This window comes from Prinia subflava, chromosome 6 (assembly GCF_021018805.1).
Source record: "Prinia subflava isolate CZ2003 ecotype Zambia chromosome 6, Cam_Psub_1.2, whole genome shotgun sequence".
NCBI classification, from domain to species: Eukaryota; Metazoa; Chordata; class Aves; order Passeriformes; family Cisticolidae; genus Prinia; species Prinia subflava.
Window position 1 is genome coordinate 20,521,930 of NC_086252.1, and position 18,152 is coordinate 20,540,081.

Consider the following 18,152-nt stretch of genomic DNA (forward strand, 5'->3'; position numbering starts at 1 on the left):
TAAGCTTTTGGTTGAAGTTCTGAAGAACTCTTCTACTTCAATTTTTTTTCAGGTTATTTACATTTTTCTACAATATTTTATTACTGCTGGCTGTTAGTTTTCTAGAACAAGTTTAGGGGCTGTCATCCTTATGATGTGTATAAGAATTCCAAAACAATATAATAGGGCTTGTGCTTCAAATAAATCATTCTGCAATATCATTTCATTTCCTTAACATTCGTCCTCACTACTGGCAGAAGTAAAAAGCCATTCACAAGGTGAAGAGAATGCAAAGCTAGTGAGTCCACTAGACAAAGGCTCTGCACATCTGTGTCTGTCCCATACTATACAGAATCTCAGTCGTGGAATATCCAAAGAGATTTACCCCATATGCTGTGTCATTTAGGTCTGTTGACTTCATGTAGTATTGCCTCTGGGAGTAAAAATTTCTGTGTAGTTTTGCTTTTTTATACCATTTCAACAAAGCCGTTATTTTAGTCATATTTAGCTGGGCATAGGGAACACAGTTTTTCTGTGACTCATTTTTGTTTTGTTTGGGGGAAGCTAAAAGGTATATATTTATATAGCAAGGATAGTTTCAGAGATGCTAATTTCTTGGTGTGAATTTTTGCTATAATTTTTGACATCTGTCACTCCTCTAGATTGTAGTATATAAGGTTAAATTCATCAGAATATGCAGGAGGATGATAAATGGCACAGGACTGTACTTCAGGTACAAATGTTGCAGCCATATTAGCTTTTCCCTGAATTATTAACTTGCATATGATCACACCTACACATGTTCACATAAATACCACCATTTCACTTTCGAGATAATTCCTCTTTCCTAACTAATACAGACAAAACCAATCTTCTATCTAATAATAAATTTTAAGAAATGGGAGAGATTTAAAATTTTAAGTCATGTAGAAGTCTAAATATGCCAGTCAAATTCCCTTTATTTTCTTCAGGCATGCATTTTCTGGTGGGCTGTTGTTGTTTTCTTAGCAGGAATTTTGTTGATGTTTTAGTTGTGTTATCTACTCAAAAAAGAAAGCAAAGTCAATTAGTGCTATGTAGTAATTTCTTGGGTTTTTAAAAACAAATTATGATGGCTACACCCAAATGGGAGGAGCAATAACAGAGAGAGAAATCTTGCTGAAATAATTCTGAATGTTCAAAAGCTAATGCTTTTTAATAAAATTCTCAAATACAGAGGTATTGGAGTGTCTTGTGCAAAGCCTGTTCTGGTAACATTCATTTAAAGAGGTCTTATATTTCTGCATTTACTGGGAATACTTTGGAGCAATATACTCCTGAAGTATGCTTGTGGAAAAAAATGCTGTTCACGGTTCTCTGACGTGTGTGTATAGTTTATAGTTGTTTCTGTGTAGGTATAGAAGAGTCATGTGGATTTCCCACTTACCCACAACCCTGTTGCTTTGGGCAATAAGCTGTAGTGCAGATGATATCTTGTTCTAAAAGTCAGAGGTTTAAATGACACTTTCTTAAATGTTTTAACATCAGCTTGTCTTTTCTGTAAATTATTTCAAATGCCTGTCTCTATTGGATCCTTCAGGAATTATTTTGAAAAATGTATTTTGATTATGATTCTCTTTCTCTCTGACACTTTGGTTTAAACTAATCATTGCATGAAGAATTTCACAAACTATTTAAGGAAAATAGTATGTATAGATTCATATTAAAAAATCACAAAATATTTTTTGTAAAGTGCTTTTTTATTATGCATTGTCAACAGTTAAATGATATGTTGATGTTTTGTACAAGATGGAATAGTGTTAAGTGAGCAAATGTTAATCCATAAGCATAAGTTTTAAGGAAAAAAGTGCTCGACCTAAATAAGGTTGTACAGGTTTAAGTATGACACTGGAGAGCTGGTCCAGCTAAAATGATTTTGAATTAGTTACTGAAACAACCACTAGTTGTCATTGCCCAGTGTCCCAAACCATGTTTCAGTTCTATTTGGAATATTTGGTTTTATCCAGTGTTAAAATTTACTCACTTTTTTCTCCCCTGTTACTCAATATAACTTAATAGCAGCTCTAGGAATATAGCAAAACTGCTATTCACCAACCAGCTGTGGTTGCTATTCAAAAATGATCCATTTCAAACTAAGTATTACGTGATACTGCAAAAACAGAAACAAAAAAGATTAACCCCCCAAAATCTCAACCAAACCCCAGATTTTCTAGCATGAACTTAACACAACCAGTGTACATAATATGTCATGAGCAACAGCTCAGTTACACTAATAATACATTAGAAAAAACAATAGAAGTATTTTTTCTTCTTTTGTGCACACCAGATGCTTCACATCTGAAGTTGTTACAAATAATAAATATTGAAATGGATTCTGTTTCCCCAGGAGAGTGTAGTAAAATATTCCTTGAAATGTTTAGAAACATAGGAAAACAACGCGTGTTTTATAATTACAGATAGAAAAACATCTACATCTTCATTGCCTTAAATATAAACTACCTGAGTAAAGCCTGGGTAATTGACAGTATATTTGTAATTTTTTATGTAATCTGTGGATATTAAATTCTTCATGAAAGACTAAAATAAGTAGACTGAAGAAATAACTATTTATGACATACTTTGTAATGAGTGACAGACATAGCTAATTACTTGTATGTTTTATTAATTTTCATCATAAAATCTAATTTTTTTTAATTTGTTCATCTGCAGTGAGCCATTTGAACTTGACTTTCTTGCCTTGGAATGATGAAACAGCAGTATGTTTTGAGCTAAGTAAATCTAAGCTTGTATTTATGTCTGTCTTTGACAATTGGATTATTTCATTTTCTTGACAAATGTTAATATCATTCAGTTCTGTATCCTAATTTCCATGTTCTTTTGATTATGGACTGCAGGATTTTTTATTTACACTTTCAGAGTCTTTTAGACTACACTTTAAAACCAGGTTGTCTTTTTAAAGAAATGATATCTTCAGAGTGTCAAATAAAATAGTATTTATCTTTTTGTCTTTTTTGTCATATTCTGATTCTTCTCCAGTGCGTAACAACTCAGCATCAACAGACAATGTTGTGTTAGTTGCCTTCTTCAAAACCAGCGTGCTGCTAGTATGAGACTTCTGACAAGTGGCATCATTATTAAATTGGGCAAGACTCTTAGAAGTAACAGCATCTTCATCTTTTGAGTTCTGTTCATCCTGTGCAAGCACAGTATTGCTAGAAAAGCTCTCGTGATGTTCCTACATCTTATCTATTTCTTCATTTCCAGACTGACCGTCCAGCTTTGTAAAGGCACGCCGTGATTCAGTGCAAATAGCATGGCTTACTGCTGTCTTTGGGGTAGACGTAGCTGAGACACTTGTTTTCTGGGTACAAATATTTCTATGTGAAATACTGGCATGATTATTATTGTTGTTGTTATTCAAGCATTCTGTGTGATTCTTTTGTACTGTTACATCATCAATGTTCGTAACCTGTACAACTTCTGAATGACCAGTTTCATTAATTTGTTTCTCTTGCTTCTTCCCAGTACTATCCACAATTGCATTATCACCCTCTTTAATGTCCTTTCCTTTTTGCTCCCTATTCTCTGATGCTTCTAGTTTATTCACCTTATCTTGCACATTCCCAGCTTCTTCACCCTTTCCCTTATTGCCTGCTTCATTTATCTTTGCTTTACAGATATTTGTACCTTCTTTTTCAGACAGAGAGCAAGAGGATGAGTGTTGATTTTGTTGTGAATTTGTGGTGTTGGTTTTATTTTGCTCCATCACAGTGGGATTTTTCTGAGATTCCTTTTTGTTGCCCAGAGGTTTATTTGTATGTAGACTAGAATCTTCTTGAGCAAAACCTTCTGGGGGCCACTTTGACTTACTTACTTTAGCTGATTCTTCAATAGAAAATGCTTTCTTGGATGTTGCATCATCTGTTGAAGGAGGCCATGTCATTTTTAATTTACCTCTTTCTGTGGATTTTTTCAAATTAGTATCCAAAATATCAGGATGAGCACCTTCAGTACCTGAGTACAAGTCTTTATTAACTTCTGTAATTGGTTTAGGATCAACAGATACACCATTAATGGGATTTGTTTCTTCAGCCTGAGTATTGTTAATTGAACTAAGTTGATCTTTAGAATTCCATAATTCCTTATGCTGCTTGTGTCCAAAACCTTCATCATAATTTCCTTTTGATTTGAAAAGTTGCTTAAAGTGAGGTTTACAATATATTTTTCCATGGAGAGATGCATAATTTCCCAAGCTGCCGAATGGAAGAAAATTTGGTTTATGCTTTTACATATCATAAATTACCATACATCTCCCCAGTTCTCCCATCTCCCTCCCCCCCAAAAAAAAGTTTCTAAAATCTTTACTTGCAAATTCCCATACAATTTTAAAGTCAAAATAAAGGAGAAGAGTCATGCTTGGTGATTTAAGAAAGAACACAAACTCATTCGATAGTTGCACAGAATAAGCTTCAAATAGAAATGTTCCACAGCACTTCCAGGTTTTTGGACCATTTTTCTTCATCTTTTTAAAGTCCAAATCCTCAGTTTTCCTACCAAGTGGCAGCAGAATTTAGTCTTTGTGCAAATTACAGAAATTTGCATTTGATTCTGTTTGTTTCTCCTCCCAAGTGAAGTAAAGGAACTGTGTGTAAGTACTCCAGAGTGTGTGAAAATCAAAATTGTTGGTCTTTGCAGTCAGATATTGCAATAAAACCTACATTTTATATAAAGGTGACAGAGTGATTTGCTAATGCAGAGAAACATCATGATTCATTTCATGAATGAGGAAAATAACGAGAAAAATCGGTGTGTTTCAGATGTCCTAAATTCCACCTGAATTCCTGTGTCTACTGCCTCTGTTTCATGCTGTCTTGACAGTCTGCAACAGTCAGTAGGAAGTCATATGGGGAAGAATTTGGAAAGTACTGGGATGGAGCAGTTCTGTGAGGAATTTAAAGGACTTATTCCATGTCACAGTGCAGATATTAGGAGCAGAGAGGAAAAGGAGAACTCAGGATACCACCGTGTCAACCCAGCACCCTACAGGCTGAATAATCCTACAGCTGGAAACAACTTCACCATCGGTATTTAAATTCAAAAGCAGGGTTATGTGAGTGAACATGCAGTTACTTCTTACCTTAATTGACTGCCGCAGTGGTGACATCGGAAACACGATTTATGAAAATTCTGCTTATCAGCAATTAGACATTCCATGGGGTAAACTCTCTGTTGACAGAGTTTGCATGTTTCGTTTTCCTGAATCTGCAGTTTCTACAACCATATATTAAAAGGTTACAAATTAGTCTAAGCCACATGCTTTGGTTCCATATATTTTAGCTAGAACATTTTCTATTTTCTGTTAACTGTTATCTCAGCTGTTTATTGTAGGGCTTCCTTTTTGTTCAACTAACAGTAATACTTGGAAAGTTAAAAACTACTTACCTTTCCCTTTGCAGGAATCCATGAATTTGAAAGGACTATTCACCAGGTACAATGTCTTCCATTTAAATGTAATAAGTAATTATTTTATGAAATGTGGTAGGATAATAGGTTTTCTAGTATAAGTGGAATTAAGTATAATGTGTGTATAATCTCTGAATATACAATATGATTTAAAGATCAATAAGGAGGGATGGATGTTTGAAATTCTGATGAGAAATTTTTGCTTAGCCATGCCAAATGCACAGTAGGGGTTTACCCGTTTTGTGGTAACCTCCAGACTGTGCACTCATATGATCCAAATATGCTATGGACATAATTATTTGTTACTTTTACAGTTTAAGTTGTCAGACCTGATACTTTTTTCAGTCGAATTTTAATACTAAGGTAGCTACATTTATATTAACAACTTTATAAAATTTTCTTCTTCTGTGAAGCATATGAAATTGTAAAGAAAACTATTTCTCCATAAAGTACAAAACATGAATAGAAAGTTTCATACCAGTAAGGGGCAGAAGAATGGTTTTGGGCTTGGAAAAATGCATGCTGCTTTTCTGAATTGCTATGAAAATTGTATTAGAACACAAATACAAAAAGGGTGGGCCAAATAACTGCAATATGAATATATCTGCACTGATAATAGTAATGTCTCTTGACATCAGCAGAAAATTTGGCCTCTTTCAGCATTCTGTCTCTTGGTTTGCCTGCTGGTGTTGATTTTATAACAGTTCACAAATCAAGACAAAAAGTGATGTAGACTTTACAGCTACGGCTTTAGTTGCCTTGTCTCTTTAGTGTCCATAATGAGGCCATGAAAAATGCTGAAAGTTAAATATGTTTAAGATAATGTAGAACTTGCAAACAGAATAAACCACCAATAAAAACCAAAAATCTCCCATAGAATTGTTAGTCATGAATTATAAGGTCTCAAATGTTGACTCTGCTTAGATGCCAAGGAGAGGCTGAGAGAGAGGCCCCGGCAGGCATAAATTCAGTGTTCCAGAAATGCCTCCCACTCCTATGCACAGAGCTTGTGAGCCAAGCACCAGGATTCAGCTGAATATTCTTAGGTACACAAATATTCTGAATGTAGAGAGGGAGGAGAGGAAGGAGATCTGGTAATTAGGAGGGGGGAAATGGTTACTTGTATCCTGGAATACTGTCTGATGAATTTTTACTTCGCTTAGTTGGATAATTGATAGTGGGTATTGTGCCTGAGACTGTGAAAAAGAGGGCAGGAGAGGAGGTGTTATAGTGTTTGCTTCTCACGATCTAAATCTGTATTAATTGGTGATTATTTTTTCCCATTGCTGTGAAAGTAATTGATAGGTGTCCTTATATTGTTCCCTGTCTTTATATTGTCCCTGTATTTATATTATAAGCTTCTTCATCCATTTTTTCTCCATACCTTGTTGAGGAGGGGGCATGGGACAGTGGCTGGGCAAGGCAGGTCAACCCACCACATGTGAATGGTCCTACAAAATCAGTGAGGAAAAGGCTGGTCTGCTGTTTGAGGTCATCAGTATTTACCAGATAGAAAGAGATTAAAAACAAAATCCAGAGGCTTGACTTTTAGAGAACTCCCTGTTCTACTGGAACTGGGTATTTCTACCCACTTTAAACTTACCTGTTTTTACTAAGACTGTCTGGGATGCAGTTATCTTCTTCACAGCACCCCTGTGATGCTGTTTTGAATTTGGGCTCAGGTGCTGATAACACACAATGTTTTAGCTATTGCTGAACAGTGCTTGCCCAGTGTCAAAGTCCCTTCTTTCTCCCACTCTGCCCTCCCGCCCAGTCCCAAGCAGGTACACTGGGGATGGGCAAGAACTGGAGAGAGCACATAACCAAGAGAGCTGACCCCAGCTGACCAGAGGGATATTCCATGCATGCAATATGGATATTCATGCTTAGCAATAGAAACTGAGGGAGGGAAAAGGGAGAGGAAGAGGGACATTCAGAGTGTTTGTCTTTCCATGTCACAGTTGTGCGTGTTGAGGCTCTGCTTTCCAGGAAGTGGCTAGACATCAATTCCTTCCTTTGCTTTGCTCATGCCCCAGCTTTGCTTTCCCTACTAACCTGTCTCTTCCTCTGCCAACAGGCTCCCTTGCTTTTGCTCTTGATTCTTCCTCCCAACCCACTGTGGGTGGTGGGTGAGTGGGTGTGGACTTTGCTGTCCGCAAGAGCCGACCCAGCACATGAAGTATTTGATTGGAGCACCGCTAGGCTGTGCCTCATTTTACAGGTTCACAACCTACTATGTTTGATTGTGCTCCTGGTGTGGTTAGAGGTAGCAGCCCTCTCTCGGTGCACAGTGCTGGGAATGCCAAAGCAGAGCTCTCTGTTCAGGAGTCCTGATGTACAGGAGTGTTCAGCTCTGTTCTGCCCTTTCCTCTGCTGTTCAAGCACAACCACTCAGTTCATGTATCAAATGGCTAAAGCTATGGCAACATCTGGTCTTCCTGCAGGATCCCATCCTTATTCAATGTCCAAAATAGATGAAAAAATGAGGACACTGGTGTTCATCTTTCAGTAGTGTATGTAATGTTTTCTACGTTTCAAATGTATAACTTTGCAATCTTAATGTGATTTTTATATAATTTTTAAGTAAAACAAGCACCATGAGAAAGAAGTCATGCTTAATTTTCCATATTTACTTCATATTCAATTATAAATATATATCTATTCACCACATAGTTAAAATTCATCATATAGTTAAAATTTTTGTTCGGTAGTAAATAAATAATGGGTTTCAGCTCTAGGAAGGACACAGTGAATGGCTTCACTCCTTAGTGATGTGAAACCAGGACCCTGACATCTTGTTTCATTGCCTAAATTCAAGCTAGAGCTTTATGAGCTTTAAATCACCCAGCAGGAAGTAGAAGTTTGGGGGTTTTTAAATTTTATAGTAATTGTAAACAATTTCAGTAATTTTACTCAAATAGAAATCTCACTGAAACATAGTTCTCTTCGTCTAAAGTCACATCTTGTATTTTACTAAACTAAAAATGGATGTGCACAAAACATGAGCATTATTTTGTCTCTACAGCTGTTTTAGACCAACAAAGTTTTACCTCAGTTTAGAGGATGTTGCATTAATTTCAGACATGAAAAGCCAGGTGCACTCTGTGCACATTCTCTAGCATGTTAATGTATTTCAAATACAACAGTAATGCTATTTTAATTGTAATATCTATTTTTAGTGTCTTTTTGTTTTGCTGCATGTAATTCTTCAGGATAGATCTCTTAGTATTAATCCTAAATTCCTGCATCTTCAGCTTCTCAGTCTTCTGAACTTCACAAAATCTCTCTTTGAATTCCTACATCTTATTTTTGTAGTACTTGGCTATCATTGCCATCCAATTCAGAATCAGAAACTGCTATGCTCTCTGTTACAGGAGCTGCTGCATCTCTTGTGGGGCCTTGATCTTGTTTGTCTGATTTTTGTAATGGATGTTTCAGCTGGAGCTAATTCCTTTGGATCCTGTGTGTCAAGGCTGTATTTCAGCTTTTTTTGCCATGTGTGTAGCACCGCTTATGTTTTCCTCCACTGAAATTACACATAGGAGTTTTTATTTTCACAGGTAAAAGCTGCATTCATCTGGTGTGTTATTGTGTAATGCCTCTTTTCAGTGTCTTTTCTGTGGACAGCTTCACTCTCCTGTCTCTGAAGCTCTCTGGTAACACACAATGGCTGAGGTTCAAAATACATTATATTTCACTCTTTTGTGAAGTGCTCAGCTTCTCTTTCAGCTCAGGCCTTGTCTGCAACAAGTTGAGGGAAATAACTGGGTTGAGCTGCTCAAGTTTATCCAGGTTCTGTGTTTCCAGCATGTACCTCTGAGTCTTTACAACACCATTAGAAACAACTTAGATGTGTTTCAGCTGCTGCTTGCTCCTCAGTGGGGTGATTTTTATTCATATAGTTCAGTGGCTGCATTTCAATCATTCACCTGCCTGCACCAACACCTCCTCTACCTGCACATCAAGAGGCTGCATCTGAAACATCCAGGCTGTGTATTATAATATTTCTTCCTGCAGTGGTTCCTTCTCTGCAATACTTCTGGCTTTATCTGGGTCTGGAGGATCTTCTTTAAATGGAACAAAAGGCTGGTTCTTACAGACCTGGCTTAGAGAGAGGAATCTCCTCTGGATTTCATGCCACTGAACATTATTTTTCTGGCCTTCTGAACATCTGAATGATGAAGACATAAGCCATTTCTAGCCTGATGCACATCTAAAATCATATTCCATATTTCAGATCCATGACATAAAATATTAGAAAATGTTTTTCTAAGTGTTTTTTTAATATTGGGTGTAAACAATTGTATAAATATCTTAGTTCACATAAATTGCTTTGGGTACAGATCTGTGGACACAGTGGGCTTTGTTGGAGAGCTGGCTGGTCTAGTGGACTCAGAATATAATGACATTTCCTTTGGAGCTTTTGGCTAAGTATTGGGAAGTTTTCCTGTGTTTCCATGTATTGGGAGCAAATAACTGCAGAGGTAGAAGTTCCATCCTGTTTTTTCCTTGGTGTAGAAATTTCCTATAGTCTGCTAAGTTGCAGCAGTAGCAGATGAGCTGTTGAAGTCAATGTGATTTCCTGGTGTGTATTTTTCATCTTTAGGGGACAAAAGTGTTGGGCTGTCTGTGGTTTATGGTTGTTTTTTGTTTCTTTTTTTTTCCCTTCCTTTTTTCTTAAGCATAGTAATATAGAAAACAATTTTTCTATTCTGCACAAAAGCTAGTTCTGCAAGCATCCAAGCAACAGGATTATAATAAGATCTGGAAAGACACAATCTATCAGCTATTGCTCAGAATGCATAAAACCAACATTTTGAGCCAAGAACAGTGATATTTGCACCATGGAATATATGTGAAAAGAAATGTGGAATTCATGCAAAATTATGATTGAGCAGTCTTGGAGATTTTGCTGCAACAAATGCAGACTTTGCACTATAAGCATAACAAACTGTAGCTGTAGCTTATGCTCATTTTCATTTCTTTTGAAAGTGATATTTTCTAGGCTTCTAAAAGTCTGTGGTGACAAATTATACATACTTATAGATTCAAAACAAGGAAAGAGGAGACTACTCAGTACTCAGCAGAGGAGGAGGAAAAGCAGAAATTTTTACCTTGAATTGTTTTTGTCACATACTGTAAGTGCTTATTGAGCCTGCTAATATAATCCGCATTATATTATATGCACTTAATTCCTGAAGTCCATATATTCCCACCACTTCCATAGGTTGCACTTTTAATCATCATTATTCAAAACAGAAAATCAGACAGCATGACAGACTAGTGTCTTAACTTCTAATTTGCATAAGGAAAGATCTCTCTTATTAAAAATACAGACCTTTACTTCTTTAGCAGATGTTGTGATCTCTCTGTCAGAGTGAACAGCCTTTTCCTGAGCTGCCTTCTCAATCTGCTGTTTTAAAATCTGTGTTACAGTCTTTGGGAGCTCTTCATTCTGAGCTGAATTGATTACTGAAAGGGGAAGAAGAATAAAGAGATGGGTTTTTCCTCCAACCTGCATTTTATAAAATTGGCTTTATTAGTGAATTATAAAACATTACCTTGGAAAAATTGTGTTTAGCCTTGTAGAAGTCTAGAGAGTTACTTGATCAGTACAGAAATCCATAGAGAAAATGACAGAATAATTGTTGAGGGACGTGCTATAAATTACTGTTTTGCCATACCTGAGTGGTGTGGCAGGGCCAGAGGGTGACTGAGGTGTGTGGGAGAATGGAATTCTTGTTCAAGGGCTAAACTGCAGCAGCAGCAGTGTCTTAACACTGTGATCATATTCTGCAGGGTTATTGAGTTCAGCTACAAACTGAACCTTACCCATCCACAGCTGTGTACGTACATGGACTAGTGTTTGCCTATTTTTTCTGACAGGTTGTCAAGTCCCCCGTTCTTTCAAGATACTCAGGCCACATTTAAAACCACATCCTTATTCAAACATAATCTCTACATACTGAATTCTAAACTCATTTCTTAAGTCCCATTGAAGTTAAGGAATGTGCATTGCTGAGAATTCGGAGCAGTGTGTGTTTGCATGTTTATATACTAAGAGCAGTTAATTTGTGGGAGTAAAGACATTTGCCATTGCTCATTTGTGAGCCTTTACTCTCATGCCACTTCTTACCTGTGTCATGCTGAGTGAATGTAGAAGCCATTTTCATTTCATGAGTAACTTGCTCATGAGGAGAAACCTGTGCACAAAACCTTCACTTTAGCTGTGACCTAGTGCAATGCATAAGAATTTTACATACTTCTGAAAACATATTTAAAATATTGCATTGATGAAAAATATGAACATAAATCTATAAATTATCATGATAAAACAAAGGAATGTTAAAAACACTTGGTGAAACACCTTTAAAAATTATTATGCACTCATTAATGAGATAAGCTCTCAGCAGAAAATCCAGATCTTGCTGTACCGAGAGGTAAAGGAGAAAGAAGCAAAGCAGGTATGTATCAGTATCAATGTAACTGTCCAATGAGATGATTATTAAATGATATAGTTACCTCTTGTGTTTGAGAGGCTTCTGTTTGACTTTCTTTGGAGGTCATTTCATTGTACCCAGCTTCCCTGGTGCTACTTGATAGTGTGTGGTGCCTGCTACTTGATGTTTCCTCAAGACAAATAAAAAAATTCACATTAACAGCTAATAGTAAATCAGATTTTTTTCCTTAAGGGCTGTCAGAAATTAATTCTAATGTAAATGGTGTAACTAGAGCAGCCATTTTACAGCAGAGTGCTATTGTTATTACCTTTGATATTTATTGCTATCAACATTGGAACAAGGTTTTTTATAACACAGAAGATGTCAAGTCTTTGTTACTGCAGCAGGATGCTGGCCAGCAGATATGGCAAGCTGCACAAATAGATACAATGCAGAATTGGACTGGGAGGGGGCAGGGATGACAAGGAGGACTCTTTCTGGCTTTATGGGCTGTGCCTCCAACGTGTTGCCTGGCAGTGGACATAATGCTAATGCAACTTTTTAAAAGGAAGTGTAATATGTCTGTATGAGGTGATGACTCCCTGCATATGCGTTATAAGATTCTTCCAGTGCAAAAATCCTGCTGAATTGCAATTGTGAAAAATACGACTCTTAGAGTAACCAAAAGATCCTGTAAAATAGACAGGGTAGCACTGTAACTACAAGCCTGACAACTGCAGTGTAGTAAACAGAGTGTATCTTCAGGAGTTTAAAGCATTGTCCAAGATGTCCGTGTAAACTGATTTCTGAGTCCATCTGTATTTGGTTTGGCTCCAGATTCTGACAGTGATTTGTTTTACTATTTGAAGCCTGCCATGGAACTTGTGTTATATCATTACTAGTGTCCATGGGGTACTTTGAGACTTAGTCATTAGAAGAAATAAATCTGAAAGATTGATATTATTAAGGCAGCAGTCCTGTGCTTCCTCTCCCATGCACCCAGAGCCATCTAACAAATAATTGCACTCATGTCAAATTACATTTTCATCTTCCTTTGTTAGAATGAAGCTTGTCTATTAGTTCCTACTGATAATAAGCTTTCAAATAAAAGGAGCTTTGGGTCCCTCCAGCAAGAGCTTCCAAAGTGTTCAATGTAACTTGAATGGAGGCAGCACTGTATTTCTGAGGTTGCTGCTGTAAATCTAGTGCAACACAGAGCTGTATGCTTCCTGCATCTCAAGTCCTGACTACTACTTGAAATTCAGTTAATTGTGGGGCAAGAAATTAGTTCTTTCTCTTAGTCATGCCATGACAAAGCATGTATTTATGGTATTAATTCCACCCTCAAACTAAGGAATGCTTACAGTGCTTGCATCTCCATTAATATTTCTGCTGAATCAATGTAGGGGTCATCTACTGCCTGCCCTGTAATTTCTGCCACGCAGCAGGCAGCAAGGGTTCTTAGATCTATGGCAGAGAAACAATGACTGTCCTCTCCATGGGCTTTAGGAATTCATTTCCACCTCTGTGCTGCCAAATCCTGTTTCAGCTATAAGATGAATTCACATTGTACGAACAAAAGGTAGAATAAATTTTCTTATTGCTGGACCAATAAATGATTTAGTGCATTACCAGTATCAAAATCAATCCTCTCTGAACTGTCAGAGTGCATTGAGGCTTGAGGAGAGCAGGTCACAGCTTTCCTGCTTTTACAGGATGTCCTGTTTTACACCTGCAGGTTCTGTGTACATAACAGTTGTGAGGGAGCTGCACAACATATTAGGAGATGTTGAGGTAACCACATACCAGGTTGAAAAGAGGCAGTTCAAAAATAATGAAGTGCAAATTTTCCCATCTATTCTCTGTTTAATGACTGTGTAGGTGTATGTCTAATATGCCTTTTTTATTCTATGCGGATATTCTTTTTAATGTATTTATGCATATATATGCTTTTTTCATTTAAGATATGCTTTTCTGTTCTAATGTGCATGTTTTAGATATGTAATTCAAGCTCCCATTACTGGAAAAACTCATTCATGAGACATGAAATATGTTCAGAATAGTCATTATGTGTCCTTTGAATGTTGCAGGGTATTAAAAAGAAATATAATTAGACTTAATGTAGTCAGGAAGCAAATCTAATCTGAATGTCACTAGTGCTTTATTGCTGTAACTTTGGTACTGCTTATGAAGTAGTTGCCACATTGCAAAAGACCATAATAATTTAATGCTATAGCTATGGTCATCTAAAATGCAGCCCAAATATTATGAGCCAGATTTTGATGATATAATTACATAGCCCTGCTCTGGGTGTGCTGGGAGAAAGAGGGACGTGGAGGATCTCTTATTTTGTGTGTCAGTCAAAATGGCTAATTGAAATTCCAGTAACAGGGAGTTAAATGCTGCTTATTCATTACCCTGACCAAGTGGAGAGCTGGAAGACCTGTGGTTTCTTCCCTCCACTATAACTGCCAACTATTGGGTATAGGATTACTGTAGATAGGATTAATTTAGTCTGCCTCATTATGATTTGTGGCGTGTTTTGTAGATCCCATGGACTGTGTAGTATAGTCTATAAAACTGGTCAATTACATTTTGTTTATGGCATATCACGAGTAAGCTTCAGAAAACATCGCCAGCTGGATGATTGTTGGCATGCTGCTCACTCATGAATGGTTTCCTACAATTTTCAAATTTTCTTTCAGACTTCTTTATCCTCCAGTCTCTCACATTTGTTTCCTGTCCCTTTGTGTGGGCTGCTGGCCTTCCTGTGCATATCTGTGTGGTGCTTAACACAGAGGACTATAATGTACTGTTGTGTCTCTGGGTAATAAGTCATTGTGACCTAAAACAATACTATTTAAAAATAAACATGTAAGTTTGTATAAGTTTTGTTAGAAGAGTGATTTTTAATTTAGATTCTGTTACTGAAGAGAACTGTAATTGCTACACACATTTTATGTTAGTGCCCTGTACAACAACTTTAGTGCTTCTGTATTGCAATAATTTAGATGGAATTCTTATTGAAAATATGCCAAGATTTGAATTATCATTAATTGTTCTGTGTAATTTAGACCAAGATTTGTTTTTTTGTGTTGATATTTTTACAGTTTCCTTCTGTTCTAATAACAAACAAAGCATACTTTCTCTTTCCAAAATAGAATTTTTTTCAGCTCAGAATATGTACACTGCATTTTTTGTATATATGCATAAAACATGTATACAGTTCTCTGTCTATGTAAGTATGTATTTCAGGAGGATCAAATGGCTCAGAGTTTCATCCAAGCACAAGAAAGACTTTTGCTATCTCACAATTGATGCATAATGCATTTAGCTGAACTGTATGTTACAGTCAACATATAATCTCTCAGAAGTTTGCTAATGTAATATTGTTTATGTATTGGCAAATTTAGAACTTTCCATTTGAAATGAACAGTTTATACAAACTTGTAAGCAGCAGTGGAATCTTCAGTTACAAAGTTAGTGACAATGGAATGACTATTTGGCATGGATCTTCATTTCTTCCTCAAAGCAATGCTTTTTTATTTATTTATGTTCTTAGCACAGTCTCACTGCACATCAGCACTCTGTGTCTTGCAGAAATTTCTTATAAGAACTTCACTTATCTGCACTTCATCCCTATGATTTGTCGGCCTTGCTTATTTGTAAGTATATACTTAGGGTGTCTTGGGCACCATATGAAAGATTTTCATAAAAATGTAAGGTTTTCACCATTCACTGACATCATCCCCTTATTCAATGTTATTCTCTGCAATTTCTAGAAAATTGGTAATTTGCTACAGTAGCCATCTTAGAAGATTCCTCTGGAATGTCCCTCAGTGAAGGAGGGATAGCTATGCCTGTGTCAATTCTGACAGTCTCTGCTATTCAGTTGAGTGAATATCGTGTTTTCTCTGTATTTCCCTCCTTTGCTGTGCTGGAGGCTCAGCTCACTTGCCAGCAGTGGCTCATTTCTGGCACTGAGGCTGTGCCTGAGCAGTCGGGAGCTGAGCTGGGGTAGCAAAGCGCTCCAGGCTGGCACCGGCACGGGGGTAACACCAAAGCTCACGGCATCTTCTCTTGGTGGCTGATGCCAGGGGGTGCTCATGGTGCCAGGACACAGACCTCTGATCAGACTCTGCTTGAGTTTATGGGCACAGGGCAAGTCTGATTGCTGCTCACCATTTTGGACATGAGTTTATTGAGCTCTACTCAATATAGGTATTATACTCAATAGGTATTATGGCACCTATTACACAGAACCAATCTCCAGTACAGTGTAGAGAGCTAAGAGTGATGGCTGCTGCCTGAGAAAAACAGGGAGATGAATAGTTATTATTTGCATATTTGATGACAGTATTTTGAATGGAAAGTCATTAAATCCTTATACAATAATTGAATGTTCGGCTATTTAGATTACTGTTTAAAAATTCAATTGCATCCTTATTTTATCTTGGATTAATAGTTTGAATTTATCCAAATCTGGAGATCTGTCTTCAAACTATGTGTTTTCTTTGTTTTGCCCCAGGATGGATTCAGTGACCTTGAATAATCTTTCAGCTACTTGAGTGTATAATCCCATTTTCCATGAAAGTGCAGTTATGTTACATAGAAATGGGATTTTATGGTCTTGCAGTAAGTTATTTAACCTAAATTTAAAGATGGTTCCGTGTGGTCTGAATGATTATATTTTTCAGTGTATGTGGCTATTTCTGCTGATGATTTGAGAGAGCCTCCTCTACTAGCCACAGAGGAAGAATACATGGGTAAGTATGCTTTGAGGTCACATCTTGACTGAAGAAGTGGAACCATTATAGTGGCTTTGTGGAGAGATAGATGTCCTGGGAAAATGCATCTCCACATCACAGAAATGAAATTATTGGGTTCTGCGTAAGAGAAAAGTCACATAATTTCTGTACAGGACTCTGTATTCCTTCACCCTTAAAACTGGGAGGTAGAGAGGGCCACATCATCAGAAGGGTATGTACATAACACTTCCTGTTACCACAGATTATTATGTGCCACTGAGTATGTCCCACCATGGCATTTTTCTGCTCACTTAAAGATGCATTAATACCCTGTAGCAAACTGTGTCTTCTTCCCTACAGACTGAAGTTTTGCTTGTTTGTGCAAATTGTTGATATAGGTATTAATGTATAAGAAATGAGAGATGACAGGTAAATGTGATGATACCTATTTAACATTGAAATAAACTTATGGCAAAATGTTAATGTGTCTTTTTCTACAAAGCTGGGAGAACAATATTGCTTAAAAATCTCTCCAAGAGGTGCAGGAGGGTAAAGAAATTTACTGTTTTTCACAGTGCACAGGACAGATTGTACAGTGTTTTATTGCAGGGGATTTCACATAGTCTAAAATCATTATCTCCAACAATTTTTCATGGTATAGCCTAATGAAGCAATGAAATGTAAAGGTCTTTTATCTGAAGTAACACTTAGCTGCTTCTTTGTTCTACTTTCATGTAATGTCTGAATTCTTCTGTGCAATTTTTGATCTGTTTAGGGAAATTTATTAGATTTAATTCAATGGAAGCAGGAAACTCCTTTTGAAAGAGAATGGCTTTACATCAAGTGCAATAAATGTAAAATGTCACCATGACACATGGTAATGTATAAATCACAGTCTTATAGGCAGGTTTCAGTATAAAATACTGCTATAGTAATAATCTGCTTTACTCTATGGAAGTCTTGTTGAGTCTAGTCTGTAGTGAGTGGTTATCTGCATAAAAAATATATGCATCCCGTAGTACATCTCAAATATAAAATTCTATGAGTATGAACATTAGAGAAATGCTGTCTTAGTCATAATAAAAACTTGTCAGTAAAACAAGAAATCATATTTTTTCCTCAGTTATCTAGCAGGGCAGACCTAATTTGTTAGTATTAAAATGCTGTTGTTACCTGTAGAGATCTGTTCTGGTGCTGGTACTGAACAAAGGTCTTTTTTGGAGACATCCTTTGCACTTTCTCAAATTGTTTCCTCACTGCTGCCAGGCCACCAGGCACAGTACAGAACTTGGTCTTCTGTGAACTCTAGAGTGATAAAATAAGACCAGTTGTTTTCTATTTGCACTAAAAACATACTTCTATGCCCTTTTTTTTTTTTTTTAAAGTAGTTAACAGCAGTGTGCAGGAATGACTCAGACATTCATAAGTACTGGTTTTGGCAAGTTCATAGACCACTGCACAAGAGCCATACTTGATGATTTAGACAACCTAAAGGTATGCTTGAATCTTGAGCACCAAAAGA

General features: G+C 36.8%; 1 protein-coding gene across 1 annotated transcript; it reads right to left on the bottom strand.

Moving 5' to 3' along the window:
• Positions 1-1,282: 1,282 nt before the first annotated feature.
• On the bottom strand, positions 1,283-18,099 carry XIRP2 (xin actin binding repeat containing 2). Its single transcript, XM_063401148.1, has 6 exons — positions 18,061-18,099; positions 17,804-17,935; positions 11,965-12,072; positions 10,781-10,957; positions 5,117-5,250; positions 1,283-4,232 (listed from the first exon to the last, which is right to left on the bottom strand). The coding sequence occupies exons 1-6, from the start codon at positions 18,097-18,099 to the stop codon at positions 3,215-3,217; spliced, it is 1,608 nt and encodes a 535-aa protein (XP_063257218.1). The 3' UTR covers positions 1,283-3,214.
• Between the last annotated feature and the right edge of the window lie 53 nt (positions 18,100-18,152).

Coding starts and splice junctions, on each gene's coding strand:
- XIRP2 (XM_063401148.1), bottom strand. CDS start 18,099: ATGGCTCTTGTGCAGTGGTCTATGAACTTGCCAAAACCA. Junction 17,936..18,060: donor CTATGAACTTGCCAAAACCA/GTACTTATGAAT, acceptor TTATCACTCTAG/AGTTCACAGAAGACCAAGTT. Junction 10,958..11,964: donor AAGCCTCTCAAACACAAGAG/GTAACTATATCA, acceptor TATAAAATGCAG/GTTGGAGGAAAAACCCATCT.